Source organism: Oryx dammah, unplaced genomic scaffold, assembly GCF_014754425.2.
Source record: "Oryx dammah isolate SB20612 unplaced genomic scaffold, SCBI_Odam_1.1 HiC_scaffold_3, whole genome shotgun sequence".
Lineage (NCBI taxonomy): Eukaryota > Metazoa > Chordata > Mammalia > Artiodactyla > Bovidae > Oryx > Oryx dammah.
Window position 1 is genome coordinate 114035092 of NW_024070187.1, and position 21850 is coordinate 114056941.

At 52.3% G+C, this 21850-nt stretch overlaps 1 protein-coding gene across 2 annotated transcripts in view; it reads right to left on the minus strand.

Moving 5' to 3' along the window:
• The window catches only part of RGS12 (regulator of G protein signaling 12), an 86044-nt gene that overhangs the window by 29390 nt on the left and 34804 nt on the right, over window positions 1–21850 (minus strand). For both annotated transcript variants that reach the window (XM_040237646.1, XM_040237644.1), the window contains exon 3: window positions 18768–18789. In XM_040237646.1, coding sequence (XP_040093580.1) covers window positions 18768–18789 — 22 coding nt within the window. The remainder of the gene's footprint in view (window positions 1–18767; window positions 18790–21850) is intronic.

Here is a 21850-nt window from a genome sequence, read left to right on the forward strand (position 1 = left end):
ATCTCTTAGGAAGGCTTTCTTATCTCTCCTTGCTATTCTTTGGAACTCTGCATTCAGATGGATATATCTTTCATTTTCTCCTTTGCCTTTTGCCTCTCTTCTTTTCTCAGCTATTTGTAAGGCCTCCTCAGACAACCATTTTGCCTTTTTGTATTTTGTTTTCTTGGGGATGGTTTTGATCACAGCCTCCTGTACAACGTTACGAACCTCCATCCATAACCGGGTACTAATGGCATAGGATGCTGCCAAGACTCCTCAACCAAGTCACTTGATCGTTCTGTAGACCCACAGCAGTCGCTGTATACAGCATCATAAGAATACTGTGACAAGGGTCTTCCCTGGTGGTCCCCTGGTTAAGACTCCGCCTTGTGGAAAACAAGGGAATTCCAGAAAAACATCTGCTTCTACTTCACTGACTCCACTAAAGGCATTGATTGTGTGGATCACAATAAACTGTGGAAAATTCTTAGAGACAGGAATACCAGACCAGCATACCTGCCTCCTGAGAAAACTGCCCAGAAGCAACAGAAGTGTACATGGAACAACAGACTTGCTGAAAACTGGGAAAGGAGCACGAGGCTGTACACCGTCCCCCTGCTTATTCAACTCACATGCAGAGCAAATCATGCAAAATATCAGCTGGATGAAGCACAAGCTGCAGTCCAGACGCAAGAAATACCAACAACCTCAGTTATGCAGACGACACCACGCTAATGGCAGAAAGCCCAGAGGAACTAAAGAGCCTCTTGATGAGGGCGAAAGAATAGAGTGAAAAAGCTGGTTTAAACTCAACATTCAAAAAAAAAAAAAACTAAGATCACGGCATCCAGTCCCATCACTTCATGGCAAATGAATGGGGAAAAAGTGGAAACAGTGACAGATTTTCTTGGGCTCCAAAATCACTGCAGATGGTGACTGCAGTCATGAAATTAAAAGACACACACTCCTAGAAGGAAAGCTATGAGAAATCTAGACAGCGTATTGAAAGGCAGAGACATCACTTTGCCAACAGAGGTCTGTAGAGTTAAAGCTGTGTTCTTTTCAGTGGTCATGTAAGGATGTGAGGGCTGGACCATAAAGAAGGCTGAGCACCAAAGAACTGACGCTTCTGCACCATGGTTGCAGAAGACTCTTGAGAGTCCTCTTGGACTGCAAGGAGATCCAACCAGTCCATCCTCAAGGAAATCAGTCCTGGGTGTTCATTGGAAGGACTGATGCCGAAGCTGAACCTCCAATACTTTGGCCACCTGATGTGAAGAGCTGACTCACTGGAAAAGACCCTGATGCTGGGCAAGATTAAAGGCAGGAGAAGAAGGGGACGACGGAGGATGAGATGGTTGGATGGCATCACAGACTCAATGGACGTGAGTTTGAGCAAAGTCCAGGAGATGGTACAGGACAGGGAAGCCTGGTGTGCTGCCGTCCATGGGGTCCCAAAGAGTCGGACACGACTGAGTAACTGAACAAGATACTATGTACAACCCAGGGGATACAGCCGACGCTTTGTGATAACTATAAACGGTGCATGTCCTTTAAAAATTATGAACGAGTGTATTGTACACCTGCAATATATAATACTGTAAATCAACTATATTTCAATTAAAAAAATAGAACGGGGGCTTAATTTTATCAGATACTCTCTTCAGTCTCTATTGTGATAATCATATAGTCTTACCCCTTTAATCTATTCATTCAACACAATCTGCCTATGTGACTGTGATACTACCTTGAAAGTTGAAAGTTAAGTTGCAAGTTTAGTCGTTCAGTCGTGTCTGACTCTTTGAGACCCCGTGGACTGTAGCCCACCAGGGTACAGTGTCCATGGGATTCTCCAGGCAAGAATACTGGAGTGGGTTGCCATTTCCTTCTCCAGGCGATCTTCCCGACCCAGGGATCGAACCCAGGTCTCCCGCATTGCAGGCAGATGCTTTAACCTCTGAGCCACCAGGGAAGGCCGTGTGATATCACCTTACTGAAATGTAAATCCCATGAAGGCAGGGACTGTGTTTTGTTCACCAATATATCCCCAGTGCACAAAACAGTTTTTAGAAGAAAGTAGGAGCTCTAAAAATAACTGTTGAATGGATGAATCAGATGCGTTCATAATCAGGTGCATTAGTATAAAGTTATTCATAGAATTCTCTTGTAACTTTACTTCTCTGTTGTATTTGATGTTATTTTTGTCTTCTTTCTTCTTCATTCTTGATATATTCTCCCTCTTTTCCTTGGTCATACTTACTGAAGACTTCTTTTTTTGTCTAATCAGTTATATACAGTTTGTTTTGTTTGCCATTTTGTTAATTTCTAATTTATCCTTATTATTTCCTTAAACTTAATTTGAGTTTGTTATGCTTTCCCCACCTTATGTTTTTATGTTGAAAGCTTATTTCCTATATCTTCCAACTTTTCTTCTTTATAATATATATATTTAATACTACAAAATTTTCTCTGAAAACCACTTTGACTATATTCAATGGTGTTAATGTATAGAACTATAATTATTCAACAGTTCTAAACTGTATTATAATTTCCATTTTAATTTTCTCCTTGACCCATGGATTATTTGGAAATATAGTTTTAAACTTTAAAACATACAGATTATTTTATATTGTCTTTTTTTCAACTGGCTTCTGTTTAATTATTGGAGAAGGCAATGGCAACCCACTCCAGTGCTCTTGCCTGGAAAATCCCATGGACGGAGGAGCCTGGTAGCCTGCAGTCCATGGGGTCGCTAAGAGTCGGACATGACTGAGCGACTTCACTTTCACTTTTCACTTTCATGCATTGGAGAAGGAAATGGCAACCCACTCCAGTGCTCTTGCCTTGAGAATCTCAGAGATGCGGGAGCCTGGTGGGCTACCACCTACGGGGTCGCCCAGAGTCGGACACGACTGAAGCAAGTTAGCAGCAGCAGCGGCAGCTGTTTAATTACACTGCTGATAGTAGATGTGACCTGTATGCTATAAACATATTTTTAATTTGTAGGAACTGCAGTTCTGGAGTAGAATATTGTCAACTTTGGTAGATACTCCATGTACCTTTGGAGGAAAAAGTATATTCTCTACTGGGTGTAATATATATGTGTGTGTGTGTGTGTGTGTGTGTGTGTGTGTGTGTATAAAATGTAATATATGTATATGTATATACACATGTAATATAAGCTGTCTGAAACACTCTGTGGTCTAATCCTATTTCTTAGTTTCTGGAAAAGGTATAGTATAGCCTTCCCCTAAGAATACTTGTCCATGCTTATTGCAGTCCACCTACCTTTGTTGATAAATGAGAGACTCTTATTTTTGGTGCATATTGCCTGCTTTGTTCTTTTTATAGGTTTTTAACTTGAATTATTTTGTGTGATGTTATTATCGCCATACCAATATTCTCTTTTCTTAGAATCTACCCAGGAAAAAGATTAATTTCATTTAATTTTTTCTATCTTCCTGTGTGTTTTAATTTTGAATTTTAAACAATCTAAACAGAGAGCTTTTCTCCTCTGATGCCGTCTCCTCCCCCCATGTGCTGTGTGTCCTGTCCTGGGTTCTTCGCTCTGCCTGGCCCTTCTAGGAAGCCTCGTCCGCTTCCAGAGCCGCTTCTACCGGAGATGCAGTGGACACAGCAGCAGGGGCGCTAGCTTGGACCCAGCAGCTCTTACTCGCGTGCGTGCCGCGTGCTGCTCCGAGGGCATCACGGCGCTCACAGCGACTCTGCACAGCGGGTCCCGGCGCCCACATCACGGAGGCCTGAGCCCCGCCGCGCGGCCCAGCGCCTCTCACGACACCATCCCCAGCCGTCCCCCGCTGCCCACTGATTGCGCAGGTTTGGGCCTCGCCTTTTCTCATGACCTCCCACCACTCAAGCCTCCCACAGCACTAAACCCGCCCGCCGACTGAAGACCCCCAGCTCACACGTCCAGGCCTGACGGCTCCCAGCATCCGCACTCACTCACCCCGCTCTCGACACCACTCCCATCTGGAGTCTGAGAAGCACCTCGAGAGCCACAGGCCCAGAGCAGAGCGTGTCTCCTGCCCTGCTGCCCGCTTCTCCCGGCCCTGCCCCTCTCTGCCCATCGACGCTGTGACCGTCGCCCGTGGAGCTCTCTTCGCGGGCACAGCACCATCCTCTCCAGGGCTCCACGGCCCCAGCGGCGCCTTCTCGGCTTCTTCCTGGCTCCTCCCACCCCCCAGACTCACACCAGGGTCCCCTCAGTCCACCGGCCGGGGCTCGGCTCCGCTCCCACACGCAGGCCTCTGGTCCGACCAGGCCCTGCCGCCCAGCTCGGCGAGTCCCCAGTGCCCGTGGGCAGCACAGCCTGCTCCGACCAGCCCAGCCGTCAGCAGAGGCAGACACGGCCTGTCCACTGGCCTCTCTCGGATAACCGGTCACCTTACGCAAAGTCCCCACAAAGCCGTATACGCTACAAGCCTCTCCCTCCCTCCTCTGAACAACTGCGTGTCTGAGGGCGACACACGGGCCTGAGGTCAGCCCACTTCATGCTGGTTTTAGATCCTGATAGAGCTTACCTCATCTAAAAGGGACGGCTTTTTAAAGGCAAACAAACCCAGCCGGATTTAGTATCTACTCCTGGGGGAATGACCCGAGGATTTTTACAAAACAAGACACAATGGAGATCACAAAGGTACAGTCACAAAGCAAACCCCGGCTGTCCTAATGTCAGCGCGGCTTGCGCCACCATTTCCAGCGAAAGCATCACACACAAATCCCAAAAGTCCTGTGTCTCCACCGCTCACACAGAAGAAAGGTGACTCTGGAAAACCGCCAGCAACCCACCAGTGGCTCCGAAACGTGCAGACAAATGCCGAGCCATCTCAAGACTACACAAGCAGACCGCTAAGTGCAGACAGAGCGACAGTGATTGCGGCAGAAGGCGCTGATCCGGCGACAAAGCAACCAGCGGAACAGGCAGAGGCCAGAGACGGAGCCACAGATATGTGATCGCCCGAGACAGACACCGCACCTGGCCAGCGGGGGAAGCATCGCCTTCTCGACAGACGGAACCAGGCCACCAGGCTTCACAGTCACCATCAGCCTTTCCAAGAATATTCAGCGTCAATTTCCTTTAGGATGGACTGGTTGGATCTCCTTGCAGTCCAAGGGACTCTCAAGAGTCTTCTCCAGCACCACAGTTCAAAAGCATCAATTCTTTGGCGCTCAGCTTTCTTTATGGTCCAACTCTCACATCCATACATGACCACGGGAAAAACCACAGCTTTGACTATGCAGACTTTGTTGGCAAAGTGATGTCTCTGCTTTTTAATACACTGTCTAGGCTTGTCACAGCTGTTCTTCCAAGCAGCCAGCATCTTTTAATTTCACGGCTGTGGTCACCATCTGCAGTGACCTGGGAGCCCAAGAAAATAAGGCCTGTCACTGCTTGAACTTTTCTCCTTCTCTCTGTCATGAAGTGACGAATGTAAACGGTAACTGTATAATATTTAATCACCCGGCTGTCAGGTACACTCCTTTCTAGATGTGTTACCGACACTTTATAAATCCAAACCGGCCAAGCTGGCGTCTCAGGTCACGAGTGAGGGCGCCCTGCGTGTGCGCCCCGAGCTCCTGCGGTCGGTGGGGGTCGCTACGCAGACCCTGACCTGTCCAGGAGGGGCTGGCGCTGCCCCGAGGAGGGGGACGGAGCCTGGAGCGGGCGGGGGTGGGGTGGGGGTGCCGGCCACGTGCCCCGCGGCCGCCTGCCACAAGCAGGGCACACGCCGGGAGCCTGGCCAGGCCTGTCTGCCCCACGTTCAGCCACGTCTCCACGGTCGGCTCCTAACGGGAACTCGTCGCTGCTATCGGCAGACTGGAAGACACAGGAAACCATGTCGGGGTTGTCAGGCTTTGCTGCTCTGAAACCTTCGAATGGAAGCTCTTAGCGCCTCACACGGGGACGGGAGAGAGGACCAGCTCTCTCCTGGGCCGGCAGGAGCCGCACCCCCGCAGGGCTCCAGGACGCAGGGAGGAGGCGGCATGACGGGCGTGAGGCGTCCTGAGAGCTCGTGACCACAGCCTGGCGTCGCCGGAGTCCTCACGCCTCAGCACCACCACCCCCAGACCAGCCCAGCACCTAACTACGCCTCTGCTCTCTCCACACGGTGCTGGACAAGCCGGAAACCCCCCGAGGGGGCGGGCCCCCAGCTCCCTCCCGTCAGAGGAAGGGCACTTCCTGGGCCCCCCGGGGTCTCTGGAGAGACCACTCCTCCGTATTCTGGGAGACTTCAGCGCTCACTGTGAAAGTCACAGCAACAGCACGAACGAGGGGGCTGCGGGCTGGGTGGCTGCCCTGACTACCACAGCTGATGGCCTGCAGTCGTCCTGGGCTGTGCCCGAGCTCTGCCTCCGGGAGGGCGACACTGCGGCTCGCCGGCGGCGGTCCACAGAAGCTCAGAGCGCGCGGGGCTCCGGGGCCAGGCGTGTGCTCGTTGCGGGCTGCTCTGTGCCACGCTGGGCGGTGGACACGCCAAGGACGGGCTGTGGGTACAAGCTTGGGCTCTCTGGGTGGCAAGGCTCACTCTTACACTACAGGTAACGGGAAGTCACTGAAGCTCTTTGTGCAAGGAAGTGTCATGACCTGAGGTTTGCTCTGAATTTTACAGGCTGTCATGAGGATTCTGTATCTGGCTAAGATAGAGTAACTGAGACAGGACTTCCCCTCCTGCCGGTGACACGTCACTACAAAACAAGGCAAGACATGTGCAGCGATGGCTTTCAAAGTCTGGTCTCTGGTGGAAATCAACATGGCGAGCCCTGAGCTGCCCGGCTGTCTGCCAGGAGGCGCTTTCCACACGTCCGCACAGGGAAGGGGAACTCACGGAGATCACAGCTCTTCACTCAGCGGAAGAGACCAGACAGTAGGGTTAGGCCAGGCCAGGGTCGCTGGATTCGCAGGTGCCGGGAGGAAAGAGGCAGTGAAGAAAACAACCTGGGAGCCGCAAGTCTGTTGCTGAATTCCAAGGCGTGCACACACAGGGTGCGACCCTGGGAGGCCAGGAACAGCAAAGCTGGGAGCTGCAGGCTTTGTGCTCCCAGAACTCGCCCAGGGTTGTGAGATTTCTGAGTCCCCAGTAGCTCTGGCTGAGTTCCTGGCCTTCGAAGGAGACTCCACATGTGTCAGCCGTAAGTAGTGGGGCTAAGCTTAGAGTGAAAGCTACTTTAGATCTGTCCTTTTAAAAAGCCTAAAAACAAACCTCAAAGGGATAAAGCCAATCCCCAAGTAGCCTGACAGCCAGCTAAATCAAACCCCCACACTCTTCAAAGGAGGATAACAAAATCGAACACCCACTGGAAAATCACTAGCCAAGGAAAGACGCAGAAACGAGAGCCACACCCAGGGGAAAAATCAGTCAGTAGAACAGACCCACGAAGGACAGCAAGGATGAGTCAGCAGATACAGGCTTGAAGACACTCTTGAGATGCTGTAAACATGCTCGAGAGTTTAAAGGAAAGCATGAACATATGAGGAGAGAAGTGAAGGGTTACGTAAGGTCAGAGAGGGACTGCTGGAAACAGAAAGCAAACCTCTGAAGCGAGAGTCCACAGGATGGGACTAACGGCATCTTAAACGCTGCAGAAGACGAGATCGGTGAACCAACAGCAAGAGAAACTACGAGACGTGAAGCACGCGGAGAAGCAGAAAGGCTGGAAATGAGCAAGCCCCAGGGGCCTGCAGGAAAAGCGCAACCCCCAAAGCGGGACAAGAAAGAGCCATCTCTGACCCTCAATGCACCCCAAGTGGCAGGCACACAAGAGCCACCCAAGACTCTTCATAATTAAGCTGCTGCAGGTCAGCAAGAGAGAAAAGCTTACGAGTAGAGGAGGCAGACCCAGAGGCACCCGCTTCTCTCCTCACAACCACGAAAGCGCCCAACAGAGAGCCTGGGGTCAAGCCACTGAGCCCTCGCCAACCTCAGGGTCAGCTTTTAGATCTCTTCCCCTCGATGACTTGGGCAAATCAGATCTTCCACCCAATCTGTGTGATACTTCCTCTCAGCAACACCATACGTATTCTCCTGAGAGTGAATCTAATAAAAATGTCAGACCATGTTGAAGGTTCTTGGGTAGAAACCTTCAAGCATTTAAAGCGATATTAATTATTTTAGTAAACTCTTCACTGAAGTGGAACACGTACCCCGAAAGGACACAAACCCTGAGTGAACACTCATGTAAGGGGGGAACTCGGTCTGCGTGCGGTGGGAAGGCTGCAGGGCCACCACTCCTGACGGGATACGTGGCCACTAAGCCGTCCTCACACTGCTCTCCCAGCCATGGCTCCCTAGGAGATGCCGCCCCTCGGGAATCAAACGGACCACCCCGTGGAGCAGAAGGACACACACCTGTGTCCAGGTAGGGCCTCTGGGGAAGGGCGGGGAGTGGACAGGAGAGACACAGAGGGGACCATGTCCACGGTGCCTGCAGCACCGCGCAAGAAAGGCCTCAGGCAAACACACCCAAGTGTCAGCCAGCGTGGTTTCTGGGGCAAAGGTATGAGGTCACTGGTTTATGACTTCTGAACTTCTGTTTGCTGGAAACAGTATAAATAATTACTAATAAAAACTCTCTAGCAGAACTGGAAAGAAATAAGCACATTGCAAAGAATCTTGGCAGAAATCAAGACTCCACGCTTCTAAAAACGAAAATCTAAGTCTGACTCGTGTTTACAAAATGCTTAGTACTTCAAACCCTATAAATACACTATGTTACTCTGGGTATAATTTTTAGGTTCAAAGCAAACCATAAGGAATGTGACATATTAAACCAAAATAAAGACGTCTGCTTTAAACAACCCCTCTCACACAGCAAATTACAAATTACCATTCCATCTCTACTATTTAGCAAACATTTTTGAAAATGAGCAATTAGGCTGCACTGTTTTTCTGACGAGGAAAATATGAGTTCACCAGAATTCTACACAAATCCTACCGTGGCACTACCCTGAGGTCTTTACATTAGTCTTTCTCTTTTGCAATGTTAGAGAATGCAAATTCATTTGCAAAAACACGAGAGGCTGTAGTACCTGACATTTTGAAGAAGGGGGCAGTTTAACTCCGTCAGTTATTAACAGGCATGCAGGCCTCGCTGCCAGGCCCGCCACAAGAGGCCATGAAGAGGCCTGGCCAAAGGGCTCGCTGCTGCCTGCCCCCCACCAGGCAGGGGAGGAGATGCCACGATGGAGACAAAGACACAGAGGCTGCAGCCTGTGAGCTTCCCTCCAGGCGCGGGAACGCTGCGCGCTGTGTCACTGGGCTGGGTGGATGGGCGCCCCACCGAGGAGCTGTGGGGAAGTCGGCCCTTTCCAGCAAATGACCAGAGGCGCCAGGAGCTCCTCTATGTGCTGACTTGGTGCCTCACACGGGACAGTGTTAAAGGAAGGACCCTCTAGCCCAGCACCTGAAATAATGAGCCCCTTCTGGAAATCACAGTTTGCTGTGAATTTAAGGCACAGGGAGAGCGGGTGGAGGGCTGGGGCTGGACCTGGACAGGTGGCGGGAAGCACCCCCAGCCTGGAGGCGGGGGAATGGGGACCCCCGGTCAGATCTGACCCAGATTCTGCTCAGCACAGTCCCCTGGGTGTCCAGCAGGTCATGGAGCGGGCAGAACCCTGGCAGACGGGGCCCAGCAGCCAGGCCCCTGAGCTGGGTGCAGTCCCAGCCAGGCGTGTACAAGCTCTTTGGGGAGGACCTAGGCCCTGCAAGCGCTCGGCCCGGGACACTCACCGCGCGGCTCCTGGAGGAGCGGGAGGACAGGAGGACCGGGAGCGCCGCTCGTGACCACCCACTGTCCTCTTCCGCTTCCTAATGAACGTCATTTCAAGACAAGACCAAACAAACCAGCAGCCAGCAGCCCCCCAGGTGAGTGTGGCACCTGAAGAAGAGCCAGACTGCTTCCCGGCAGCCAGCACTAGTGGGCCGGAGCGCAGGGACTACAGACCAGCCACCGATAGAGCAAAACAACCAAAACAGAGGGCACGGTCTGAGGCCATTAGCTTCAAACAAGAAAAAGAGAAAAGGGGAAAAACGCCAAGAAAAGGTAAAACATAAGAAGGTTCTGACAGGCTCTGCGTCTGACCCACCCCCGAACCCCTGGCAGGCGTCCTAGGGAGCAAGGTACACCAACAAAACTCTAAGCATTCCAAACACGGCAAGAGAACAGGGATGATGGGGAAAGTCAAGGACACACCTTTGTGCGTAGAGCCCAACTGTGCTGAGGGGTTGGCTGAGGCAGGAAAGACAGGAGCTCAGCGCTGTGGTCTCTCTGGGATCAAGAATGTCTGTGCCAGAAAGCACAGTGACAGGGGCTGTGGGGCCTGCTCACACCCATGGACGGGAGGATGGGCTGACAGATGGGTGACAGGTGGGTGGACAGGTGGGTGGATGGATGGATGGGAGAATGGATGGATGGGTAAGTGGACGGAGGATGGATGGGTAAGTGGACAGATTGATGGATGAGTAAGTGGATGGATGGATAGATATATGGGTAAGTGGATGAACGGTAGATGGAGGGATGAATAAGTGGGTGGATGGATGGATGAGTAAGTGGATGGATGGATGGATGAGTAAGTGGATGGATGGGTGGATGGATGGATAGGTAAGCAGATGGATGGATGGATGGATGGATGGATGGATGGATGGGTAAGCCGACAGATAAAAGAAGGTATATAATATGCAAAAAGCAAACACAAAGTCTGGTCTGGAAGAAAACATAGCCTAAAGAACTTGAAATTTTTAAAGAGACAAGGAATACCAGACCACCTTACTTGTCTCCTGAGAAACCTATATACGGGTCAAGAAGCAACAGTTAGAACTAAACATGGATCAGTGGACTGGCTCAAAATTGGGAAAAGAGTATGACAAGGCTGTATATTGTGTCACCCTGTTTATTTAACTTCTATGCCAAGTTCATCATGCAAAATGCCGGGCTGGATGAATCACAAGCTGGAATCCAGATTTCTGGGAGAAATATCAATAACCTCAGATATGTAGATGATATCACTTTAATGGCAGAAAGAGGAACTAAAGAGCCTCTAGAAGAGGGTGAAAGAGGAAAGTGAAAAAACCAGCTTAAAACATAACATTTAAAAAACTAAGATCATGGCATCCAGTCCCATCACTTCATGCTAGTAGAAGGGGAAAAGTGTATTAAAAAGATAGCATATTAAAGAGCAGAGACATCATTTTTTGTCAACAAAGTTCTGTCTAGTCAAAGCTACAGTTTTTCCAGTAGTCATGTATGGATGTGAGGGGTGGACCATAAAGAAGGCTGAGCACCAACAAACTGATGCTTTTGAACTGCGGTGTTGGAGAAGATTCTAGAGAGTCTCTTGGACTGCAAGGAGATCAAACAAGCCAATTCTAAAGGAGATCAGTCCTGAGTGTTCATAGGAAGGACTAATGCTGAAGGTGAAGCTCTAATACTTTGGTCACCTGATGGGAAGAGCCAACTCATGAGAAAGACCGTGAGCTGGGAAAGACTGAAGGTGGGAGGAGAAGGGGCCAACAGAGGATGAGATGGCTGGATGGCATCACCCACTCGATGGACATGAATTTGAGCAGGCTCTGGGAGATGGTGAAGGACAGGGGAGCTTGGTGAGCTGCAGTCCAGGGGTCACAAAGAGTCAAGACATGACTGAGCGAGTAAGTGACAGCGAAGGCAAAGGGGAAATGCGCTCCATGAGAGAGAGGGGGAAACCAGAGACGATGGGACTGAGTGGGGACGAGTCAATGTTGCTGCAAAACGACCAAAAAGCTAAAAAAAAGGGTGGGGCAAGGTGCGTCTGAAAAATCAAACTAATGACACAGGAAACCACGTCTACAAGAGAATTGCCTTTCAATACAGCTGACACACCTTCCCAAAGAAGAAGGAACACAGCACTCTCAGGCTCCTAGAAGCTGGCCTGGGGTGGGGACACAGTAAAGAAGCTGAGTGTCTGAACTGCTTCATGGTGGCAGCGCGGCCAGGATTTGTCGGAGTCCAGCTCCAGCAGCCAGGGATTCAGCCTGAAGGGGTGAGCGGTGTCGGCGAGAAACTGAGGCAGCCTCTCAGTGTTTCTTGGACTGCCTGTCCATTTCAAGCTTATGATTCTCTTTTATACTTTTATAAAAGCATTAGGTCAGAGGTTTGAAATTTTCAGTTTTCACTGACTCAGATTTGTTGTCTCCATAAATCATTGTTTCAGATTTGTTGTCTCCATAAATCATTGTTGCCCCTCAAAAGGAGTTTCTGCCTCAGCGATTTTCTTATCTACTTTTTTAAATGTGTCTTTGTGAATACACTGTAACTCATGTTAATGTCTGGGCTGTATACCACATTTCTCAGTTTATTTCTTATCTTTCTAAGTCTTGTTTGCCCCTAGTATCCTAAGTTCACTGTTTTTTAGAAAGGGCTTCTAGCTAATAATATCTCTAAAGTCCCTAATTTCTATAAGCTATAATAGAATATGCTAACATTACAACATTCTTTAAATCTTTAGCTTCTGCTCAGATGGTAAAAGCGTCTGCCTATGATACAGGAGACCTGGGTTCGATCCCTGGGCGGGGCAGATCCTCTGGAGAAGGAAATGGCAACCCACTCCAGTACTCTTGCCTGGAAAACCCCATGGATGGAAGAGCCTAATAGGCTACAGTCCATGGGGTCGCGAAGAGTCGGACACGACTGAGCGACTTCACTAAGCCCTAAATTTAGCAAACTCCTTTGTCGTAAACACTTCCCTCACAAATAGGTGTCAGGTAGCAATCCCTCCCACGGCCTCAAGCTGTGGCCTGTGTGCTCACTCTGGAACACTCTTTTTGTAAAAAGAGTGCTGAACAAACGTCAATGATTAACTTTATGAATTATTCTCTGAGCACAGCTGCAGAAGGCTTTGTGCTTTCTCATGCTCCTCTCAAGAACAATAAGCATCTTAATATTTTTTTCAGTCAACTCAGCCGAGGAAAGGAAAAAACAAGTCAGAATCACAAAGCCTAACTCCTTTATACCGGGTCCGTGCCAGCGGAACAAAGAGAGGGGGTTAGGGCCGTGCCTCTGTTTTGTCAGTAATGCCTAACACGACTCCCGACAAGGATTCCTTCTGAAGGCTTGCAAACCTATCTGAAAAAAAGATTAGTATCCAAAACATACAAGGAACTCATACAACTCAATAACAAAAACCCAAATAATCAGGTTAACAATGAGCAAAAAACCTGAGTTGAACATATACTGTGACAAGCAAGACATGCAAATGGGCAACACGTGCATGGAGAGACGCTCAACATCAGCAGTCTCCAGGAAACACAAAGTGGAACCACCACGAGGCATCCCTCACGCCCGTTAGTGGGCAGCCGTGTCTGCTATCAAGCGAACAAGAGATAAGTGCTGAAGAGGGTGTGGAGAAAAGGGAGCCTCCGACACTGCTGGTGGGAGTGGACACGGGCGCAGCCGTGGTGGAAAACAGTAGCGAAGTTCCTTGAAAAAATTAAAACTAGAATGACTATGTGATCCAGAAATTCCATTCCTGGGCATTCACTCAAATGAAACAGAATCTCAAAAGCTACCTATATCACCACGCTCACTGCAACATTACTCACAACAGTCAAGATACGGAAACAACTTCAGTGTCCACGCACGAATGGATGAGGAGATGATGGCGTTATAACACTCCTTCCCAACATTCCATTAAAGGAATATTATTCAGTCTTTAAAAAGAAGGGAATCCTGCCTGTGCAACAGCATAGATAAATCTGGAGGACGTGCTACAATACAACCCCGACACAGAAGGACAAATACTGCACGCTCTCCTGTCTGTGCGGAAACTACACCACTCAAATTCACGGAAGCAGCGGGCAGGACGGCAGTTGCCAGGGGCTGGGGCGGGGGACGGGGAGACGCAGGCCGAGCGATCAGTTTCCGCTGTGAGAGGACGACCTGCGGCGCGGTGGCTACAAAAAACCACGGTATTTTGTACACTTGTCTGCAAGGACGGTCGGCCTCAGAGGGCCCGAGTCACACACAGCAGGTACCGCGTGCGGTAGCAAGGGTGTTAATCAGCTTCATTGCAGTCATTCTGCCACCACGTGTATGTATATCAACATATAACATCATACACCTAAACACACCATCTTTTATCAATTATACCCCTGTAAAGCTGGAAAAAAGCAAAATAAAACAATTTTTAAAAGGGAAAAAGAAAGCCTTGTGCAGGAAGAGGCTGCTGGTATCAAAGGTGAGTCAAGATGACGTGCACGGGCAGGCAGCGAGCAAGACGCAGGGCGCTGAGCTCCCCCCAACCTGCTTGTCTCCAAGGGCATCTCACAGCCCAGGTTTACGACAGGGTCCCGGTTACCAAAAGCATCGTCGGCTTAACCCGATACGCCCAGCCATACTCCACATGGACCACAACCACCAATGGTCCTAACCAGCTAGCACCGCGCTCAGCCGCCAGGTACGAAGGGACGGGTCAGCACACGATGCCCCCAGACCGCAGCCCCTCCCTGCGTCCTGGGCCCCTGGACTGCGCCGGCTCAGGCCAGGCCCAGCTCACGGGGCCAATGCCAGCGCCCCTCGCTGGGCGACACCCCGGGCTGGGCGGCCAGGCTCCTCAGCTGCCGGGGGCCACGGAGCCCCACGGGGCAGCCTTCTCGGCCTCTTCTAACCTGCCAGCCCCTTCCTCACTCCCTACCGCTTGACCAAAGCTGAGCTTCGTTGGAAAGAGGCAGACGGAGAGGGCAGGGCAGGGGGTACACACAAACTCAAAGAATGTCTCCATTCAGAAAACAAGGGCTAGAGGACGCACGGCTCTGCTCTCGGGTATTCCTCCTGATTTCCGAAGGCCCAGTTTCTGTTAGAACAATAATCAGAAATGTTACAAGCACGGCTGACTCGTTTATGGCATGGAGCTCACAATCTACCCCGAAACTATCTGTCTGTTAATCAGAGGTGGTAAACTGCGGCTTCTGGAGAAAGCCAAAGGAAACTGCAGGGGTCCCCGTGGAAGCCAGCTGGCTCGGGTCCCCTGGCCTTGGAAGCCAGAGCATCACCAGAGGGTGGGCTACACCACGCAAGTCCAGAGGACCCGTCTACTGTTGCGTTTACAGAACAGATTCTACCGAGCTTGCCTGGTTTTTTAAGAGGATATTACTAAGAAGGCCACCACCCTAACAGCCTAGTGCAGGTCTTACTGAGCCCCCAGGCCTTGGCTGCGGCTGCCACACAGTAAACACCTTAACTGCATGCTCACTCGACAGACACTTCCTGCGAGACTGCTGTGCTGGGGGCCGAGGACAGCCCTGAAGCCACCGCACAGAGGTCTTCATCTCCGGGTGGAGAGAGCAAACAGTGACACGGACAAGCCACTAAACGACAGGACCTTGTCAGCAGCGTCGCAAGGGGCTGCAGCCCGGGCTGACCCTCAAGCGAGGGCTGGGTGGCCAGCACAGCGCTCGGGGGGGGCTCCCCCGCAGCTGGGGAGACACTGGCAGCAGACGGCGCTGTGCGAAGCCCCCGAGGGCCCCGTGTGTCTGAGCACCCGGGGGAGTCCTGGGGAGGAAGCCTGCCCACCGGGTGGGCAGCGCCCAGGTCAGCAGTGAGGAGGGCTGAACCGGGGAAGGAAGTGGGAGGCGCCAGGCTGCAAGAGGCAGAGAAAGAGAAAGGTGGGGAGACCCTGGGACCAGTGTACTTGGAGGCCAGAAAGGTCAGGCCGGCGTGTCTGCAGCAGCCGGAGAGGACACACTGTGTGGACGTGTCCCCAGGTGCCAGAGCCACGTCTCCAGGGCCATCGCCAGACCCGTGCCTGCAGATGGGCACATCCACGGAAAAGCTGCCGAAAGCCCCCAACTGCCCAGCCTCAAGGGGCAGGTCCCGGGACAGCAGGGACAGTCAGCCCTTCCGGGACGGGGGAGCAGGGTGGGAGGGGCATCCCGGCAAAGCTGCTCCATCCAAAGTAGGAAACAAAGAAAGAAAACAGGAGAATGAACTTCTGCTGCAACAAGGCTGCCTTGCACCAAAGCCCAGGTCCAGGGGCTACAAGGCTCCTTCCCCCAACGCGGGAAGGCTTCTCCCCTCCCCCCAAGCTTCTGCCTGTTCCCAGGCTGCCTGTCCCAGCGCTGCCTGTCCCAGCGCTGGCTGTTCCCAGGCTGCCTGTCCCAGCACTGGGGGCGGCAGTGTGAATACAAGATGATTTGCACACAAGGCAGATCTTTGCATTTTTAAACCTCACTCAAGGGCTAGAATGTTCTTCCTGATCTTGAGGCAGAATCTGCCTCCTTGACTCAGCCCAGGTCCTGGTTTGCCCTCCACAGAGACTGACCTCTAACCCTCCATACAGGGTGGTCTCAGGCTTTGGGCCCCTCTCCTCCAGAGAAAGTGAAGACACACTTCAGGTTGACAAAGACTGCAAACACAGCATTGCCCAACCTCCTTAAAATAAAGCCACGGAACTAACCATATGGCAAGAACAGACACAGTAAAAATATAGCGTGTGAAATGAGCCCAATAGGTAAGTAAGCCCAATGATCTCACCAACAAGGTTAGCTGAACACAAAACATTAAGTGTTGACTTATTAGTCTCTCTCACTAGACAGGATGACTAGGTGGGGGCCGTCCCAGCCTGTGAAAAGGCCGCTCCCCAAAGCCGGCTCCTGAGTCAGGGCAGGACACGTTTCCCACGGTAACTGTGAGCTTCTGGAGCGCCAGGCCCCAGAGCCAGAATCTCCTGCTCGGCACGAACGTGAGACGTCTCTGCGTGGAGACACGTCCCAAGCTCCCACCTGGATCCTCTCACCAGCCACCGACCACACAGGGGAAGGTGACCCCAGGAAGCAGGTGTCGGGAAGTGAAGGGTCCTGGGTGAGGCTGGGACGTTCGGATGAGAGGGGAGACCCCAGAGCCTGATCCCCGCCTCTTAACTCGGTGTCTGTGGGACCCTCTTTCTGCCCAGCTGCTTTTACTTGTAAAGATGGCAGAACATATTTAATAATACATACTTCCTAGGACGAACATGTAAAATAAATGAGATCACTTTTTCTCCTTATTTACGATCAGAAAAGAAACTAAAGGTGGGAAATAATAAAAGTGGGGAAAAACTCATCAAAACACATGTACGTGACTGTCACCTGCAGCCCCTGAACCTGAAGGCGTGCTAATGAAGCAGTGGCCTTGCCTGGCCCTGCTCTCCACAGAGGGGCTCACGGAGCGGGGGCCGTCCCGAGCGGCACTGGGCCTGACTTACGGGGAGAATGACGGCAGGGAGGGGAGCCCCCCAGGGCGGGGGCCACTGCCACCAGCCGGGACCCCACTTCCTTACAGAGGACATGGGGCCGTGAGTCTGGGGCTTCCACACTGAGCAAGTTTAGATTTCCAGAAACTGTAAAATGCAGTAAATAATAAAACGCTACAGGGTTCCTGTGTCTAATGCTGACAGAAAAAATTTTAACAGATGAATAAAGCTTAACATGTATGGTTAAACTGAACATATTAAATAAACTTCTCAAACGAATAAATTTTCTGCAGAAATGAATGCTTTCTTCCAGAAAAGCTGAATGGGCACACAGAAGGAAGGCTAACGTGAACAGAACACTGTAGAAACCACTCACTGCTACCCTGGGTCTGGTTACATCATATTTCCTTTCATTAAGGACGTTCTTCCCTCTCCTAGCTTAAGGTGATTAAATGACAAGATTTTCAGTGTGCATAAGGCAGGTTAACATAATTCCTTTTGCTAGAAAAATAAATCTACAACCTTTAGAACCCATCTGGTCTCGGCGTCAGGTGTCAGCGCGTTTCTCGTACTTCCCACGGCTGGACGGACCCTGACGGGCAGAGGGAGACTGGTGGCACTTCCTGGTGGCTCTGCGCCCACCCGCCTTCCACCCACCAGCCACCCTTTCTAAGGCCCGGGACTGAAGTCAGCAGTTGTTGGACAATAGAAACCCAGAAAACTTGGTTTCTCTTCAGCTCACAATAAAGAGAGTAAACGTGACCCCAAGACTCCCCAGCTCTGGCACTTCTTGGCCCCCAAAGTTAGCATATAAATGAAAATAAAATGCTGATATGTTTTACATTTTAACAAAAGCTGTAAGATTCAACTCTCAATAGACAGAATAAAGTCATTAAAAACATGTAAAAAGAAACACACCTGTGAGCATAAGGACTTTTACAAGTGTTGTAAGTAACAAGGGACTTTCGGGAGAAACCCTCCAAGTCAGTCTGGAGAGTTCTTTAAAACTCACTGAGCCGAAGGGATGCGGGTTACATCAGAGGAATGACTCCAGTGAGACAGGAAGTCGCTGGCTGCCTCCTTCCAGGCCAGTCCTAGCAGAAGAATCCCCTGAACGGAGTCACTTAAAGGTGGAAAGAAAGCTCTTTCCTCTTTGTCCCACAGGTTCCAGTCATCTACTGAACTTTTTCTAAGAAACGGAAATTCAGCCACTGGGCGTCTCGACGAACTTCCAGAACCGCCCCAGTCGGGCGAGCGCTCTGAAGCCTGGCTCGCTGGTCTACAAGCTGCTCCACCACGCGGGCGGCAGGTCTGTACTTGCCCCCATGGGATGCGTGGGGACGAGCCCTGACGCTGTCACGACAGCGCGTCCTCAACAGACAGCTTCCCAAACATGGTCGTGGGCCCGGGGGTGACGGCCCCCCAGCGGGCCCGGTGAACCACGCCCCACCCCCCAGAGGTGGAAACGCCGAGAAGACGACATTAGAGGGAGTCAACAGCAAATACACTCCACATTTGAAACTTTGTTAAAAATAATAAAAAACAGACATTAGAAATTGTGACTTACCACCATCGGACACAGTTGCGGACTGAAAGAAAAGAGAGAGAGACATGAGTTAATTGGGCCTCATGACCGGTCAGAAGACAGCACGTCCACGTGAGGAGCGAAGCCAGCCTCTGGCCGAGCCCGTTCTGGGAGCAGGTGCCGGGCACGGCTGCCTCCCGGGAAGTGGCCCTCCACTTCCTGGGTGAGCCCCGCCCCACCCCCGGGCCAGGACGGGGGCCGGGCGACCGTCCCCTTCCTCCCTGGAGAACAGATCCTGGCACGTCTGACACCGCAGGCTTCGTAACCGCCTCGGAGCAGCCTTAGAGGTTGGGCTCACCAGCCCGGGCTTGAGTCTGCCAGGCACACCCGAGCCCAGGAGGCAGGCCTGCCCTCTGTCCATCCAGGACGAGGCGCGGCCCAGGGCACCTGGCGGTCCTGCTCTACGCTCTCACCCCAGGCCCATCCAGGGGCAGATCCGCCCTGGTGGTGGTGGCAGAGGGGTGCTGGCCTGCAGCCAGCCTGGACCTCTGACCCAGCCACCCTGGGCAGGCAGGTGGGGACAAGCCAGGCCTGGAGGGAGGAGGCGGTGGAGAGAGGTCCTGGGACAACAGGCAGGGTCCCGAGAGCTCCAAGCAATTGAGCAATTCTCTGATGGGGACGGCTAAGCAAGTCCTCCTGAGAACGCAGTTCCGAGGCTGCGACCTAGGGAGGGTGCCTGGGATCGTGGGAGGCGGGACTCCAGAGAAGTCAGGAGAGGGGAAGGGGCCTGGGGAGGCAGCACAGACACCAGGGAGTCTCCCCGCAGGAAGGCAGTGGGTGCAGCACCCCTGTGACGAGTCCTGGTCACAGCCCAGGCACAGTCTCAGGCCAGAGGCAGGCAGGGCCCCACGGCAGCCACGCAGGGCCTGCAGGCCTTGGGGCAGCCAGCACCCCCGGCATCCCAGCCCCGCAGTCGTGCCCTGAAAAGAAGCCCGCTGCAGAAGCCCCAGGCCTCTCACGCCCTCCTCTCTGCAGAGCAAGGGGAGACCAGAGAAAGCAGGGCGTGGACAGCGATGGGGGCCCCTTCCCAGGTCCGGGGCCTCCCTAGTCAGCGGGGGTCACGTCTCAAGACCTCCAAGGCCAAGAGCAAACAGGTGGGGAGGAGGTGCCAGACCACTGCTTCCAGGGACAGCCCCAAGCTGGGGCTGAAAGCAGGTGTTCGTGGCCAAACTGTGGAAAGGGTGGTCCATGTCAATTGCACACCCTACACACTCTTTGGCCTCCCTGTCCCCGGTGCCAGCACTTCCCCACCTGGAGGATGGGGGCCCTCACCTCCAGGGGCTCACCCCTGCCCAGCCCGGTGAGCCGCCCTCTCCACCTGGGGGCTGTCTTCCAGGACCCTGCCCTAGGACCGGGTTCGTCACGGCTTCACACCATCTTGAGTCCTGGGTCACAAACACTCTGCACAGGCTATGGTGGATCCAGCTTTTAAACCTTCACCTTGCCAGGCAGGTAGCAAAAAGCAGACCCCAGGGAGCCAGCAGCCCCAGCAGCAGGGTCTGTTCTCGCTGGAAAAGCGGGGGCCCCCTCCCCAGGGTGGATGAGGGCTCACAGATGCTGTCCTCCTGCCCATGCTAACCACAAGTCACCTACAATCCTGGGAAAGTTCAATAATAGCAAAGGCAACTCACTCCCTGAAACTGCGAGAGGAAACTCTGCAAGGCCACACACAAAAGCAGAAACACCATCAATAATAACTTCTCAAAAGCAAGTGAGAAAATGTAAAATCCATCAACATGAAGGACGTGGTTCACTCCAGGTATAAAGTGAAAGAAAGTGAAAGTGAAGTCGCTCAGTCGTGTCTGACTCTTTGTGACCCCATGGACTGTAGCCCACCAGGCTCCTCCCTCCTTGGGATTCTCCAGGCAAGAGTACTGGAGTGGGGTGCCATCGCCTTCTCCAGGGGATCTTCCTGACCCAGGGATCGAACCCGGGTCTCCCACATTCCAGGCAGACGCTTTAACCTCTGTGCGCTAAAGCTGAAGTCTCGGGCTTTAGCAGACCGGACAAAATGCAGTAAAAAGTCTCTACACACATCCCCCAAACGCACGAAGATCCCAGAGGGAAGAGTGTCCCTGAAGCTGAGAAGGTGACCGGTGAGCACAGGCTGTCCATGGGGAGGCTGGGCCGGCTGGGCAGCGGGGACAGGGCCAGCAGGGCAGGCCCGCGGCTGCAGAGGCTCTGGAGGGGGGCCCTCTGGTACAGGGTGAGCAGATCCAGGGAAAGGTCCCCAAACGTGCTTTAGAGCAGCTTTCGATTTACAAAACACTGTGAAGCGAGCACAGAAACACATCTGCTTCTAACACAACACTGCTCCAAAGAAAGCAAGGGCCCCCTGCGGGAGGAGCGGGGAGGAAACGGGGGCCCGCAGGGCTGAGGGGTGCGTGTCCCCTCACTTGGACGCTCCCGGGGTGAAGAGCCCCAGCTCCACAGCCACAGACACAAACCCGTCTGGGAAGAAGCGGCCCGGCAAGGCCCACAGGAGCTCCAAGAGCATGAGTCCACCTGGAAATGAGCTCAAAACGCCCCCAAGCCCAGGGGAAAACCCCCTGAGAGAGAACCATCAGAAACAGCAATGGACAGAATCTCAGATACTGCAAAGGGCAATGCAGATGTCAAATGACTATGAAACTGTGAAGACACAAAGGTTTCAATAAAAAGGGGAGAAGCAGGGCGGTAGATTTAAAAATAATCCTACAGGATGATTGACAATGAAATCTACAATTGTTGAAATTGCAGAGAGGTACTCCGCAGAAGGGTTACCAGAGATCAGAGACTGGAGAGAAAATCTGGGAACTCAAAGATGACCGGACAGAAATGCCCTGAAGGCAGCGCAGAGGCGGCTGAGAGGTGGCCCGGATGGGGCGAAGCTCTGCTGCAGACAGGCGCCCAGCGATGCGGGCCAGCCCCACCCCGGCCCGGGGCTCCTCCAGGACGCCCACCAGGAAGAGGCTTCCTGGTCCAAGTCTCAGTTGCTCAGCATTTTCCAGGAGGGGCTCAGAGTCTGTAAGCCACAGCCTCAGATTACGTACTTCCTTCCCTTTCTGAACTTAGGGTAACTGTGC